Below are 15190 nucleotides of genomic sequence, written 5' to 3' on the forward strand. Positions count from 1 at the left end.
GTAACTCCAGCACCAGGGGATCGGAAGCCCATCTTCCTGTGTACGCTCATGTACACATACCCTTCCCCCCACATATTAAACCAAATCATTTCTTTAAAAAGTAAATAAGTAACTTGAATTAATAGGTAGTATCCTGGTAGGCCCAGGGCATGTAAAAGAGGGAGAGGCAGCATAAGAAAGACAGAGCCAGCCATTGTTAGTTTCAAAGGAAGGCGGAATCGGGAGCAAGGAAAAGGAGTGCAGCATTTGGGTGGGCAGCGTGCAAACTGTCAAGGGGACAGACTCTCCTAGGGAGCCTCCAGTGGCTGTACATTCTTGTTAATACCTCAGTCTGACTCAGCAACGCCCACTCCTCTGCCTGTTTTTGTTTTGCATTGCTGGGAAGATGCAGGCCTTGTATATCTCAGGCTAGTGCTGGTTCACTGAGCTCTCTCCCACTGCTCCCCCAAGTCCAGGGCTCCTGACTGGACTTCCCACCTCCAGAACTGTAAGGAAATAAATTCGTGTTGCTAAATACCAGCAGGGATGTGGCAGTGTGTTAGAGCAGCCACACAGTGTTTTCCTTTCGGCATTTCAAGTGGGTGAGCTGTTAAGATTCTTCCTCACGAGAACTATCATGCCAAGCACAAATGCCCCAATCTCCTCTGAGGTTTTATAAAAACAGTTCTAGGATTACCATAGTGCAGGGGCTAACACTAAACTCCTAAGTCCCCCCCCCTTAAGATTAATCTTAGTTTTAATTCCGTGTATATGTGCACGTGAGTGCAGGTGCCTGTGGAGGCCAGAGGCATTGGATCCTGCTAGGGCTGGAGTTACTACTGGTGGTTATGAGCGTGGGTGCTGGGAACTAAACTTGGATCCCTGTGCACTCTTGACCTCTATGCAATTTTCCTAGCTCCCAGTTCCATAGGTTTTATGAACAATTGGTCATCACAGGATTGCCTTACTTCTTACCAGTGTGACTTGCATATAATATAATATATAATGCATAGAATTTTCTCAAAAACAATTTTTTTAAGGAAGGGTCTTGTAGTTGGTCTTTGCTACTTTGTGGGTTCTTCTTTCTCCCACCCTTCTTCACCCTCTTAACCAGCTAACACTAGATAAGAGAGATAAAGGATACAGACAAAAGGAGAAAGAATGGTGTCAGAAGTCGGAAAGGGGACAATGTTATCATTAGACCACTTCCTGCTGATTAGGAGCATGTCCTTCCTTGGGGTGAGTTTGATCTTCGCTGTCAGGACATCTAATTTCCTCTTCTTGCTTCTTTTGTGTACATGTACTACTTAATGAAGTACAACCAACAACCAATCAGCAACAACCAGCAACCAATCACTGAACTGGCCGACCCCCTTACCTCCCCAGGGTCCTAGCACTTATGCATCCTCTAAAAAGTCCCCAAACATCCCACAAAGTTCCAAACATCACACACTTGCAGAAGCTATCTGCCCCTGGCAAAATCACACACCTTCTAGAGCACGAGGCAAATCACAGTCAACTGCTCTGACAGACGATCTGAAGTCGCCCCATATCCCACAGTTGTGATTAAAACGAAAGCACATTCTTAAAATATTTCTGTCTTTTCCTTTTTTTTTTTTTTCTTTTTTTTTTTCGGTGCTAGGGACCGAACCCATCTGTCTTTTCAAAAGAAACCAGAATTCCAGAATTGTCACTGCAGGGTCTTATAAATTAGGCCTGGAACTTGCCATGTAGGATTTGATAGTGTAGGCTGGCCTTCAATTCCAGATGCCTGCCTCTGTCTCCCAAGTACACAGGAGTGCACCATCACACCAGGTTGAAGTTTTCTAATTTTTAATAATTTAATATTTTTATTGATTTTTTTGTTGCAGCAAATATTTAAAAAAACAAAACAAAACAAAACCCCACAAACCCTCTCTAGCCTGTATCGTGGAGCCATATGGCGTTAGTGGGGTATGTTCACCTCAGCGGCTGCCGGTTCACACCACGCCACTCTAGCCATTCTCTGGTCCCAATAGCAGCTGCCCTCCTGGCTCTTTGCTGCCTAGCCCTGCTCTCATTCCCAGCAACTGACCCCTGTGGTAATTGTCGTAATTCCCACTTGCCCGACCGAATCAAAAACTCCAAAGCCTGTAACTTAGCAATCAGATTTATTGCAATAATTTACCTCAGTAAATTTACACTTCACAAAACGTCCACACAATAAACTCAGAGCCAATTGATAATGATATAAACCGCCCACCTAGATAAGACAGATTGTCCTATAAAAATCCATCCCTTAAAAAAATATTCATGGGGTTGGGGATTTAGCTCAGTGGTAGAGCGCTTGCTTAGGAAGCGCAAGGCCCTGGGTTCGATCCCCAGCTCCGAAAAAAAGAACCAAAAAAAAAATATATATATTCATAACTACCTACGGCCACATGGCCACACGGATCTGGGTCATCCTTCTCTGCCTCCATCTTGGTTCTTCTCTTTCTCCCTTCTCTCCCCTTATCAAAACTTGGCCCCGCCTCACTTTCTCACTGTCCAATCATAGGCTTGCCCCATCCTGTGCCAGCCCCACCTGCGTAAAGACAATGATCCATAAATTCTTTGAGAATTCATGCTCCCTAATTTCTTGTTTTATGTGTAGTCACCCTCTGACTTATGTCATGGTTGTCACTGAGTTACATTATGTCACTGCGGGGCAGCTTGGAACTAGCCTTACCTTTCATTCTTTTTTTTTTTTGGTTCTTTTTTTCGGAGCTGGGGACCGAACCCAGGGCCTTGCGCTTCCTAGGCAAGCGCTCTACCACTGAGCTAAATCCCCAACCCCTAGCCTTACCTTTCATGAAGGCTAAACTCTTTTCTACCGGGTATTGTCCTCTTTCTGGGGCTATTTCTTTACCATCTTTTCTCGCCGTCCTCAGACTTCTCATCTTACTCTACAAGCTCGCCTTCTGGTTAGTTAACTTTCACTTGTCTCTGGTTGCATTTCTGCCTTTGTTCTCGGTCACTGGACTTCTGTAAGCCGAAGAGCAAACTAGCCTTAATGCTTCTGGGCTGCAGCCCTTCGTGTTCACTGTGCGGTAGGCTTTGTCAATCTAAGACAACAGTTATCAACCTGTGAGTCCACCCACCTGTAATTCTCCACCCCTTGAGGGGGTCGAACGACTCTTTCCCAGGGGTTCCATATCAGGTACCCTGAGTACCAGGTGTTTACATTATGATTTATGACAGTGGCGAGATTACAGTTATGAAATAGCAATGAAATAATTTTATATTTGGAGGTCACTGTAACCGGAGGAACTGTATTAAAGGGTCGCAGCATTAGGAAGGTTTAGAACCACTGATCTAAGACATGGTTACACTTCAGGCAAAACAGCCAACCCCTCCCTGCAAAAAAAAAAAAAAAAAAAAAAAAAAAGCCCAATAAAACAAAACAACAAAAACAAATCCAATTTTCTCTTCTAAAGGAAAAAAGGGCAGTCAGGGGGTCAGGTGGCAGCTACGAAAGCTAGATCAGAAGAAATCTACACGTTTTGCCAAAGGTATGAAGTTGGACATGGTGACATTTCCTTTTTAGAAAAAAAAAAGTTGAAGTGTAATTGAGCTCGTAGCAGGTGTTTGATATGGTCCATCTCAAAGTGTCCTAGAGAGCATGGACCTCTAATGTTCCATTAGTGTGGGGAGCGGGTGTGGCGGCAGTCCCAAGATGGCGCCCGGGGCTGCAGCTAAGTCTCATGACTAGCACCTGACTTCCTCACACACCCGAAATTAGCCATGTCCATTGTGAGAGCTGCGCAGGCGCACCATAACCCAAGATCAGGCCATGTGACATGTACCTTATGAACTGAGATTACTCAGTCTGGACTGACGAGGCAGGGTTGAGGGAGGTTATAAGGGAGTGTGCTAGAGAGAAAAAAGGAAAAGAAAGATTCCTGTTTGCATGTTGTAAGGTTCCTGAATAAACCACTTTGAGAAGAACGTCGTGGTGTCGCTCCTTTCTGCGGGACGGAGACAGAAGCTTAGAAGCAACTTTGGGGGCATCCTCTAGAGTTCTGTTCTGGTATATCCAGCACTGCAACTCATTAGACTCTCTCCGAGGCTGGACACATTTTTCTTTACATTTATTTTTTATTTTTATTTATGTGTATGGGTCCCTAGGAGGCCAGAAGAGGGTGTTAGAGTCCTGGAGCTGGAGTTACAGACCAGCTTGATATGTGGGTGCAGGGGGCCAAACTTTGGTCTTCTGTTAAGAGCCTCAGATACTCTTAAGTTGTCTCCATAGCCCCCAGATACACTAAAAAACAAAAACAAAAACAAAACAAACCACTCCTAAAAACCCCAAAGCCCCACAAAAACAAAAGCCCTAAATACAAGAAAGTTTTACTTAAATACAAGAGTGTGTCAGTGTATGGGTATGTCTGTGTATGTGTGTGTGCATGTTAGTGCATTTGTGTGTGCTTATGTGTGTATGTGCATGTGTGTTAGTGCATGTGTGTATTTGTGTGTGCCTGTGTGCATATGTGTGAGCGTGTATATGTGTGCCTGTCTGTGTTAGTGTGTGTGCATGGATGTAGAATGCATGGTCCTTCCTGTGCACAGGGAGGCCAGAAGGAAGCATTGGGTGCTTGCTTCCCAATCACTTTCTGTCTGTCCCATTGAGATACGGTCTCTTCTGGAACTTGGAGCTCACATCTCAGCAGCTCTGGAGACCCTGCTGTGTTAGTCACAGTTGTGTTCTTTTCCACAGCTGTTAGAGAAGTCTCCTGACCCCCTCCATCACCCCTTCCCTCTCTCCCTTCTGCCTTTTCACTCTCCTGTGACTGTAGGCCCTCTAGAAGTCGTAGGCTGCAGGAGTAAGAACGAAGGATAATGCCTTGTACATGTGAAATCGCTGTAATGAATGAAACATTATTTTATATGCTGACTTAAAAATAATTTAAAAAAGCAAAAATGCTTTTCAGTTCAAAAATAAGGGGATAAAAGTGGGGCTGGAGGGACAACGGCTCAGAGGCTAAGATCACTTGCTGCTCTTGCACAGAACCCAAGTTTGGTTCTCAGCACCTATATTGGGTGCTCACAACTGCCTGTAACAAGAGCTTCAGGGGATCCAACGCTTCTTTCTGCCATCTGCCGGCACCACAGTCATGTGCTCATACACAGCCACTCACACCACAGGTGCACATAATTAGAAATAAAACAAATCTTTTGAAAGAAGAATAAAATAAGTGAAAAAGAAACGGAGATAAAAAATTGTTTTGTTTGGAGAAACAGAGTACTTACTTTGCAATAATTTATTGTGATAAAAACCACAAAGGTGGTTTTTCTTTTTTCTTTTTTTAGCTATATTTATTATATGAGTACACTGTAGCCATCTTCAGATGCACCAGAAGAGGGCATCAGATCTCATTTTTTATTTTTTTATTTTTATTTTTTAACAGATGGTTGTGAGCCATCATGTGGTTGCTGGGATTTGAACTCAGGATCTCCAGAAGAACAGTCAGTATGCTTAACCACTGAGCCATCTCTCCAGCCCAGAAGTGGTTTTCTTAGGGCAAAGTTTATTCATTACACTCAGGGTGTGCTGGCTCCTACGAGTTCCCAAAATGTGAGAGAGTTAGCTCTATAGTCTCTGATAGTGGGCTGTGGTAGTGTGAACAAAAATGGCCTCAATAGAGAGGCCTTCAGGAAGTGGCACTATTAGGAGGCATGGCCTTGTTGGAATGGGTGTGACCTTGTTGAAGTAGGTGTGGCCTTGTTGGAGTAGGTGTGGCCTTGTGGGAGGAAGTGTGTCACTGGGTTTGAGGTCTCAGGTACTCAAGCCAGGCCTAGTGTCTCACTTTCTTCTGGCTGCCTGCCAATCTAGATGTGGAACTCTCAGCTACCTCTCCAGCACACCACGTCTACCTGCGTGCTACCATGCTTCCTGATGCTGATGATAATAGACTAAACTTCTGAACTATAAGTCAGCTCCAATTAAATATTTTCCTTTATAAGAGTTGCTGTGGTCACGGTGTCTGTTCTTAGCAACAGAAATCCTAAGTCAGGGGGACTACATGCATGCTTTCTCTTGAACAGTAAGTAAATGAATAATATTTTAAATTGGGTCAAACTCAGGCAAGGTGGCACACGTCTGTAATCCCAGTGCTTGGGAATGGAGGCAGGAAGGTGGACATGACCTCAAGGCCAGTGTGAGTTCAGGGCCAGCCTGGGCTAGACACCGTTTCAAACAACACAACACAATGAAATGTAAAAAAAAAAAAAAAGTATATGGCTTAGTGTCTTAGTTAAGGTTTTACTGCTGTGAACAGACACCATGACCAAGGCAACTCTTTTTTTTTTTTTAAAAAGATTTATTTATTTATTATATATGAGTACACTGTAACTGTCTTCAGACACACCAGGAGAGGGAATCAGATCTTATTACAGATGGTTGTGAGCCACCATGTGGTCGCTGGGATTTGAACTCAGGACCTCTGGAAGAGCAGTCAGTGCTCTTAACCACTGAGCCATCTCTCCAGCCCCCAAGGCAACTCTTATAAGGACAACATTTAATTGTTCAGAGGTTTAGTCCAGTGTCACCAAGGCGGGAGCATGACAGTGTCCAGGCAGGCATGGTGTAGGAGGAACTGAGTTCTAGATCTTGATCTTAAGGAAGTTAGGAACAGACTGTACATCCTCAGGCAGCTAGGAAGAAGATCTCTAAGCCCAACCCCGCAGTGACACACTTCCTCCCACAAGGCCACACCTTCTAATAGTGCCACTCCCTGGGCCAAGCATATACAGCCATGACACTTAGGATTATATTTACTGATAGTAGGAGAAGGGTGGGAAGGACAGACACTAAGGAGAGTGGTTGTTATCTCCCAGCAGAGAATGGGAGGCCAGGAAGAAAGGTGTAAGAAGCTGACTGAAACTGTAGCAACACAGGGCTGTTCATTTCAACTCCTGGCAATTTTCTTTCTCTTTCTTTTGTTTGTTTATCTTGGTCTGATCTTTCTGGACAGCCTGTGTCTCTTGGCAACCATTTCCCCCACTTTCTTGGCTTCCTTTACTCTCTTTCTCAGAAGTTTAGCATATTTTACCCCTCCCTTGTTGTCTCTTCAGCGTGTTCTGTGGTGTTTGTGCTGCAGGACATGGAGTGACAAGTTGCCCAAGTTTTGGGGGCTTTCGTCCTGGGCCAATGCCCAAGGCCAAAGAAAAGGCTCTGAAGACCAAGAGAAGAGCAGCCGGTTGGACCATGGCCCTCTGATCACAGGCTGGACCATGGCCCTCTGATCACAGGCTGGACCATGGCCCTCTGATCACAGGCTGGACCATGGCCCTCTGATCACAGGCTGGACCATGGCCCTCTGATCCCAGCAGCCATACAAAAGGAAATCTGTAGTGTGCTAGGCCCAGGGCCACAGATGAGATCTTAAGTTGTGCTTTCAAAATGGCAATTACTCAAGGAGACATGCGCACTCTGAGAGACATCCAGAGGCTCAATGACATCAAGTTTTACATAGGTGGACTACAATGTACTCACATACAAATAAACAAATCTTAAAAAAAAAAAGAACCTAAGACAAAGTTATGGAAGCGTTATGAAGGGATCAGGTCATTATGGACTGACTTGCTCATATCAAGAATACGTTCTCCTCGTATTTTGAAAGCCGTACCTTAGTAGTAATAAGGTAAATCAACAGCAGTCGTCAATATAAATAAGATAAAATGATATAAATGCATAGATTCTCAATAGTTCAGTCAATGAACCGAGAAGTACAGTAAGATCAATACTGTTTCTTCATAGTATATCATATTAATTTGAGACAGAATGGGTCCTCTGTCCCCTTCCAAGTGTCCCTTGCTGCCATCATCAGAGTCAAATGCGCTGGGTAGAGCAGGATATGGCTCAGAATTGTATCGTAATGGTTCTCATGAGTAGTCGGTGGGCACCGATGCATGTCCGTTGGGAATGGTATCAGAAGAAAGGCAGTATCCGGTGCCTCTCGAGATGGAGGACGAGAGGGGTTATAGATATTTGTTAGTACGAATCTGCTGACCTCGGCGCCGGCCTCTTTAACCACTGAGGGTATCGCCATGGTGATCTCTCTACAAGCGCACGTGATGTCTTCAGATGGCTCCGGGGGTTGCAGTAGGCAAAACACAGTTAACCTGGACAAGCAAGTTATGTGGTTCTTGGGCATGGATTGCCAAAGTAGGGGGGTGTGAAGCTGATGGCTGAATCCTCGTGTATGTGTGTGTGTGTGTGTGTGTGTGTGTGTGTGTGTGTGTGTGTGTGATGAATTACACACACTAGAAAACAGGTATCAGCCTTGTTGGCTCGTCCTGTAATTTCAGCTACTTAAGAGACTGGGCGTAGGGAATACAGTTTCAAGGCCATCCTAGGCTGCATAACAAGATGTGACATCTCATTAAAAAGACATTGCCAAGAAGCAATAAACACTCCTTTTAAACTCCTCCATACTGTAGCTCTCTATTAAGGGTTTTGGCCTTCGGAGCCCGAGGCAGGCCTCTAGCCGTTGATGCCACCCAAGGACATGCTTAGCTGGAAGACTCTGGGCGAGAAGCTGCATCCTTTACACAGGACCAGGACTTTTTTCCCTTTTCTTGGCTGTGCTTCTTGGCTATGTGGCAATGGTTTGTAATAGTCCGAGGTGGGCCACTTACATTTCAGTGGGCACAGCCCATTCACAGAGTTAGCAATTCCTTTTGGGATATGTGAGTGGGTCAGCTTCCGCTGGCAGTTTTCAGAGATTTCAAATATGGCTTCCTTAGGGATTGCTACTCTGAGGCTCAGGTAGAGTATAATGGGAAAAAAAAATAACTGGTAGGATATAGTGAGCTTTTTAATTACACACTGGGTAGATCTGCCAAGTTCCAAACGTAAAAATAGCTTCTACTTTGGGCTAAGCTCTGGATGGCGTAATGTGCGTAATTGCTGGCATAAGCCATTTTGGAGGAAATCTACTTCGATGTCTCCATATCGTGGGCATTTTATCAATATATATATATATATGTATATATGTATGTATGTATATATTCTTTGGGATTGTGGGTTTTCCATCTTCTCTATTCTCTTAGAAATACCCTTGGATGGGTGTTTAAGTTGTGATTAATTGCTTTCTCTCCCTGTTACAGGGAGGCTTAAAGTTTCCTGTGCGTAGAGGATGTTCAATCCTGAAAGCAAGTTGACATATGTTGAACATCCTAGGTTCTTCCGAGCCTTACTTCCACTACCTAACGTCACATTAGATAAATGGATCCTGGGCTGGAGAGATGGCTCAGTGGTTAAGAGCACTGACTGCCCTTCCAGAGGTCCTGAGTTCGAATCCCAGCAACCATATGGTGGCTCACAACCATCTGTAATGAGATCTGATACCCTCTTCTGGTGTGTCTGAAGACAGCTACAGTGTACTCATATATAATAAATAAATCTTTAAAAAAAAAAAAAGATAAATGGATCCTCTAATGTGGCCCAGTTCATCTACAGTCCTCTACCACGTACACTTCGATTAAATGGGCAGCACATTTTGTATGGGCAGCCCACCAATATTTTGAAATTTCAGGAAGTTTTTTTTTAAAGTATTATCTCATTAATTTCAAAGTAGAAACGAGCAGTTAAGAAGAAAAACAGGGCTGGAGAGATGGCTCAGCGGTTAAGAGCACCCGACTGCTCTTCCAGAGGTCATGAGTTCAAATCCCAGCAACCACATGGTGGCTCACAACCATCTGTAAAGAGATCTGATGCCCTCTTCTGGTGTATCTGAAGACAGCTACAGTGTACTCAATATAAATAAATAAATAAATAAATCTTTAAAAAAAAAAAAAAAAAGAAAAAAACAGTTATAACCAAATATTTACAGTGAAATGTGAAAAATTGCTAGATAGAATTTATTTATGCTACTAATATGAAATGAAATCTACTAAATAGAATGTTATAGGAGCCCAGAAGAGGGAGTGGCATTCTGTCAAAAAAAAAAAAATGCCATGGGTACTTCCACTGAGGAAGGGAAAGGTTAGTCTTAGAGGATGAAGTGACCTTTCTAAGCACAATAGGAAGGCATGTGTATTTCAACGGAGAGAATGGGAAACAAGAAGAGGAAAGGCGCCCTGTGGAGAACTTAGGGTGAGCTTGTCCTTAGTCGTGTGGGAACTGTTATCTCAGAATGAGTGACTGCTATGTTCAACACGATCAGTTTTCCTTTTCAGATTGACGATTACCCAGAGTTTCTGAATTCACCAGACAGAGAGATCAACCAACACATTCGAATCATCTATTCTTCAACAGTCTTGAAAAAGGAGCGCGGGAAAGCGAAAGGTGTCCGGAAATTCCTGTTTCCAGTTCACCACAGCAATGCTAACAGAAAGGGTATGTAGTACATTGCATATGTATATATATTTATCAAGACAAGGTTTCTCTGTCCTTTAATACCCATAGATTTAAAAAAACAACAGTTCTGGTGAAGAGGTACTGAGGGTAAGTGGAAGGTTTATGGACCTGGGTCTGGATTGTCCAGTGGCCAACCTTTGAGCCTCAGGCCTCCCACTAGGAAAGGGTGGTCATTTAACAGCATTGGTTCATCTTTGAACTGCGTGGTCGCATATACCTATAACCTCAGCACCTGGACTGGCGGGTGAGGCGGGAGGCTGTGAGCTTAAGACAAGCACCCGTCTAAAAGAAGAAATAGAAAAACAAGGAGAAACATTGCTGATGACCTGTCCCTGGCAGTAGGACCTTTGAGACAGGCTCCATAGTGTCTAGGGGATATTTCTGGCCGTAGCGGGCAAGTGGGATTGACAGCCAAGAAGCAGGGTCGCCGGACAGAAAACTACTCAGAGGAAACCTTGAAGTCATGGGCATTCAGGCTAATTTAACAGGATTCTGGCTGAAGGCAGGCCAGGTTACTTGGGGACGGAAGACGAGGAATCAAATCAGATATGCGAAGTGACTATATATAAAACACTGAGCATCCGGGGCCTCTTTGTGTGCTTTGAGATGTGCTTGCTGTATAGTGTGGTTTGTAGTTGAAAATACTGGGCTCACAGAGAACGTGGGTTCGGTTCCCAGCACCCATAAGTGGCTCTCAGACATCTGTCCCAACCCAGTGTCCTCTTCTGATCTCCGTGGGAACCAGGCACAGAGGGGGGTGCACATATGTACACAAGGCAAAACAGTCATACACATTGAATAAATAAATAAAAGGATTGCATCCTTAGTGTTGAAGGAAAGGTGGGAAATAAAAGGCCCACGCATGGAGAAGCCCTTCTTCAGACACCCAAGTGGCCATACAGTGTCCACTGCTCTTCACTCCAAGCCAGAACGAGAGCCTTCCAGAGTATCAGACAGCTACACAGTAGAAGGAAGGTGTGTGATGTTTTCCCTTTAGTGGCCCAGCAGCCCTGCTCATGGATATAGCTACAGTATGGAAACTGTTTGTACCAGGCATCATTAGCAGGGTTATGAAATCCCTGGCTGCTCACCGGTCGGTCTCCTGTCACACTAATTAGGACACCTAACGGGTGTTGGTTGCCTCAAATGCATTCTCAGCCTGCCCACACGCATCATTTTCTTGGTTCTTTTTCAACAGGGACAGAGGTGCGAAAACATATGGAAAGAATACTGCGAAATGCATTTAAGTTTAGTGGAATCCGAATTCCTAGAAACTTTGCAAATGATGTTGAACGGTGGAGAATTTATGCTGTGTAGCTCTGTGTGGCTGGTCACAGAATCTCTTCCATCATCTCTTTTGACTTTCAGATAATTCAAAGGTATCACTGCAGATGTGTTTCTGCAAGCTGGCCTCGAACTCACAGAGATTCACCTGCCTCTGCCTCCCGAGTGCTGGGATTAGAGGTGTGAACCTCCATTCCTGCCCACTCTATCTGACATTCTCGTGTAGATGTTCTTTCAAATACAATCCTTCTCTTATCACAAGAAGTGACATTACAAGAAAAAAATCTGTTCATCCTTTCTATCCTGATAACAATGACACACTGTTTTCTGTCGAGATAAACTATTTGGTTAGGTCACTCCTTTATATATAGAACACTGCGGTTTACCTCTTAGGCATTCTGAAATGTGGTCTTAAAGTTAGGGCTCACACCTATCTGACCAGCTGTGTCAAAAGAATCATTACCCAAATCCTTAATGTTAATGATAATGTCATTATTATCAACAAGCATTAACTACTGAGACGATAAATAAAGGTAATTATTAGGACTGGCTTCAAACCTCTGGGGAGAAAGCCCAGGGAATATTTTTATCATGTGGCAAAGTTGTCCACTCTAGTCAACACGATCATCTGAACAAAGGAAACTCAACATGCAAATAACTTGTAATTAAAGAACACTTGCTTTAAATCATCACACATAATTATTAGACCCAGCTTTTCCAGAGATACAGAGAAAAAGTAGTTTTTGCTCCTGAACATATATGCGTCCTTCTGTGGGCCCCGGTCAGCCATTTGGATTTTCTGTGTTTAGGTGCAGAGAGGTTATGAAATGTGCTGTCAGTCAGCTTTCCTTCACTGCACAGTACCTGAGATGAATGAACACAGAGGAAGGGTTAGCTCGGCTCACAGCTGTCCAAGGTCACTTGATCCTGTGGTTTGGGGCTTTGGCACAGCAGCATGGGATGGAAGGGAGACGACAGAGCAATGTTCTTGGCTCCCGAATGAAAAACACATACACAACCTTTATATTTTGATATGCCCAAAACAGCTCAATGGCTGGGCCACTTCCTAACCTCCACATGACTAATCCACCTCTCTCCGATATTCCCAAGTTACTATTTACTAAATCCTATATTCCATCTTGGCTGCCCTAGACCCAGATGTGCAACCCTTTTGGGCGGCTATGCGCTGCGTCCCTTTCCTCTCCTCCCTTTCCTCTCCTCCCTCTCCCATCAAGGCGGATCTCCTTCCTTGATTCCCTCGCTGGGAATCCTAAAAGTCCCACCTCTCTCTGCCCTGGCCAGCCATTGGCTGCCGACAACTTGTTTTTTACCAATCAGAACCGACTGGGGGCAGGGTCCCTCAGGTCTTTCTTGAAGAGGAGCAGACTCTTGTGCAAACAATTTTGCACAATAATAAAAGCAGTCACGGGGGTTGGGGATTTAGCTCAGTGGTAGAGCACTTGCCTAGCAAGCGCAAGGTCCTGGGTTCGGTCCTCAGCTCCGCCAAAAAAAAAAAAAAAAAAAAAAAAAAAAAGCAGTCACTGCAAGGTGTTTACCTCAGGCACTTTAGAGGTGGAAGAAAGATGGGAAGGGCTTCAGGTCCCAATATCCACTTCATGGGTATGCTTTCGTTTACTTCTTCCTGGCTCTTACCCTGCGGGAATTCTACCACCTTCCAGGAACGCTGTGGAACTGGGAGTAAGCCCCTGGGAGACATCGCAGCACAAACTGTAGCAAACTACAGGAACAAACCAGTGCCAACAGTGGCGAAGAGAAACTTCCGAAGCTCTGGACTAGATTGGACCAAGAATTACTTAGTTTTAGGTTCATTCTAGAACATTGTCCATATGAAAACTTATTTCAGTCATGGACGTATTTTATAACTTGATTGAATTAAGTTCAACACTGACGCATTCAGGCATTGAACGTGAGTGCTGTTGGGTAACTGAATTTCAGTTTGTGTTTAAACAGCGTCATGTGACAAGTGGTTACTGTCATAGTGCTAGAACCACAGAGGACACTTTAGAGATTTAAAGAAAAACAGACTAATCCCCAAAGCAGAACGACATATAAGGTAATGAAATGGAATGGAAGCAGGTGTGGCGGGACATGCTTGCCATCCTACCACCTGGATGAGGCAGGGGGATCAGGAATTAAAGGTTATCATCATCTGCATAGTGAGTTTGAGATAGCCTCTGCTACAGGAAACTGTTTCAAAAACAAAAGCAAACAATAAAAGAATACAAAAACTAAAAAGAAGGAAGTTCGAACAGCCAGCAGTACTGTCTGTAACCCACCACTTAGGAGGTAGAGGCAGGATGATCAGTACAAGTTCAAGGTCAGCCTGGTCTACGTAGCAAGTTCCAGGCAAGCAAGGCTATGTAGAGAAACAAGAACAAAAGAAATAGAATTGGAACCAAAAATTTGAATGTATCTGTATCTCATGGTTTTATTGCCATGAAGAGACACCATGACCAAGGCAACTCTTATAAAGGATATCATTTAATTGGGTCTGGCTTACAGGTTCAGAGGTTCAGTCCATTATCATCATGGTGGGAAACATGACATTATGTAGGCAGACTTGGTGCTGGAGAAGCCAAGAGTTCTACATCTTGATCCGAAGGCAGCCAGAAGACCCTATCTGCACTGGGAGGACCTTAAGCCTCAGAGCCCACCCCCACAGCGATACATTTCCTCCAATAAGGTCATACCTACTCCAACATTGCTCCACCTCCTGATACTGCCACTCCCTGGACCAAGCATATTCAAACCATGGGAAGTGTTTATGTAATTCAACTTGAATATCTTCACAGGAAGAGGATTTTTTTTTTTCAGTATAAAATCTCTTGCAAAAGGGAAAGCAAATGTGTTCTGTAGCCTGGTTTCATTTCTGTTTCTGTGACAATGACAGAAAACAGCTTGGGGGTTCATTGTCTTATAGTTCCAGGTTACAGCCCATTATGGTGGGAAAGTGAAGGCAGGAACTTGAAGCAGATAGTCCTATCTGCAGACAGGGGCAGAGAGAAGATAAATGCATGCACGCCTTTGCCTGAATTACTTTTCCCCTTTGTAAAGTTAAGGATCTAAACCCAGGGAACGACCCACCAACACTGGGAGCATTTTCCTACTTCAATCAATCTACCAAGACAGTTTCCCACAGACAGTTCTCACAGGCAAGCCTGGTCTAGAAAGCCCCTCATTCAGACTTTCTTCTGATGATTCTATACTGTGTCAAGTTTGCAGTCAGAACTAGTCATCACATAGTGTCTTCTAAAAAGTGTCCTCTGTGTGTGTGTGTGTGTGTGTGTGTGTGAGAGAGAGAGAGAGAGAGAGAGAGAGAGAGAGAGAGAGAGACTTTTTTGTACAAGTCTCTGTGTATGTGTCATCTGTACATGTTTCTGTGGGTGCATGCATGTGTACTCATACATATTGAGGCCAGAGATCTATTCATATATCTTCCTTGGCAGCTCTCACATGACGTTTTGAGACACAATCTCTCACTGACCCTGGAGCTCATGGTTCAGCTAAGTTGGCTTGCCGATGAAT

General features: G+C 44.1%; 1 protein-coding gene across 1 annotated transcript in view; it reads left to right on the forward strand.

The window, feature by feature from the left end:
* Positions 1 to 15190, forward strand: part of C1H12orf56 (chromosome 1 C12orf56 homolog) — a 48018-nt gene that overhangs the window by 3482 nt on the left and 29346 nt on the right. The window contains exon 2 of the mRNA XM_032890809.1: positions 10180 to 10339. Within this exon, the coding sequence (XP_032746700.1) occupies positions 10180 to 10339 (160 nt within the window). The remainder of the gene's footprint in view (positions 1 to 10179; positions 10340 to 15190) is intronic.

Source organism: Rattus rattus, chromosome 1 (genome assembly GCF_011064425.1).
Source record: "Rattus rattus isolate New Zealand chromosome 1, Rrattus_CSIRO_v1, whole genome shotgun sequence".
NCBI classification, from domain to species: Eukaryota; Metazoa; Chordata; class Mammalia; order Rodentia; family Muridae; genus Rattus; species Rattus rattus.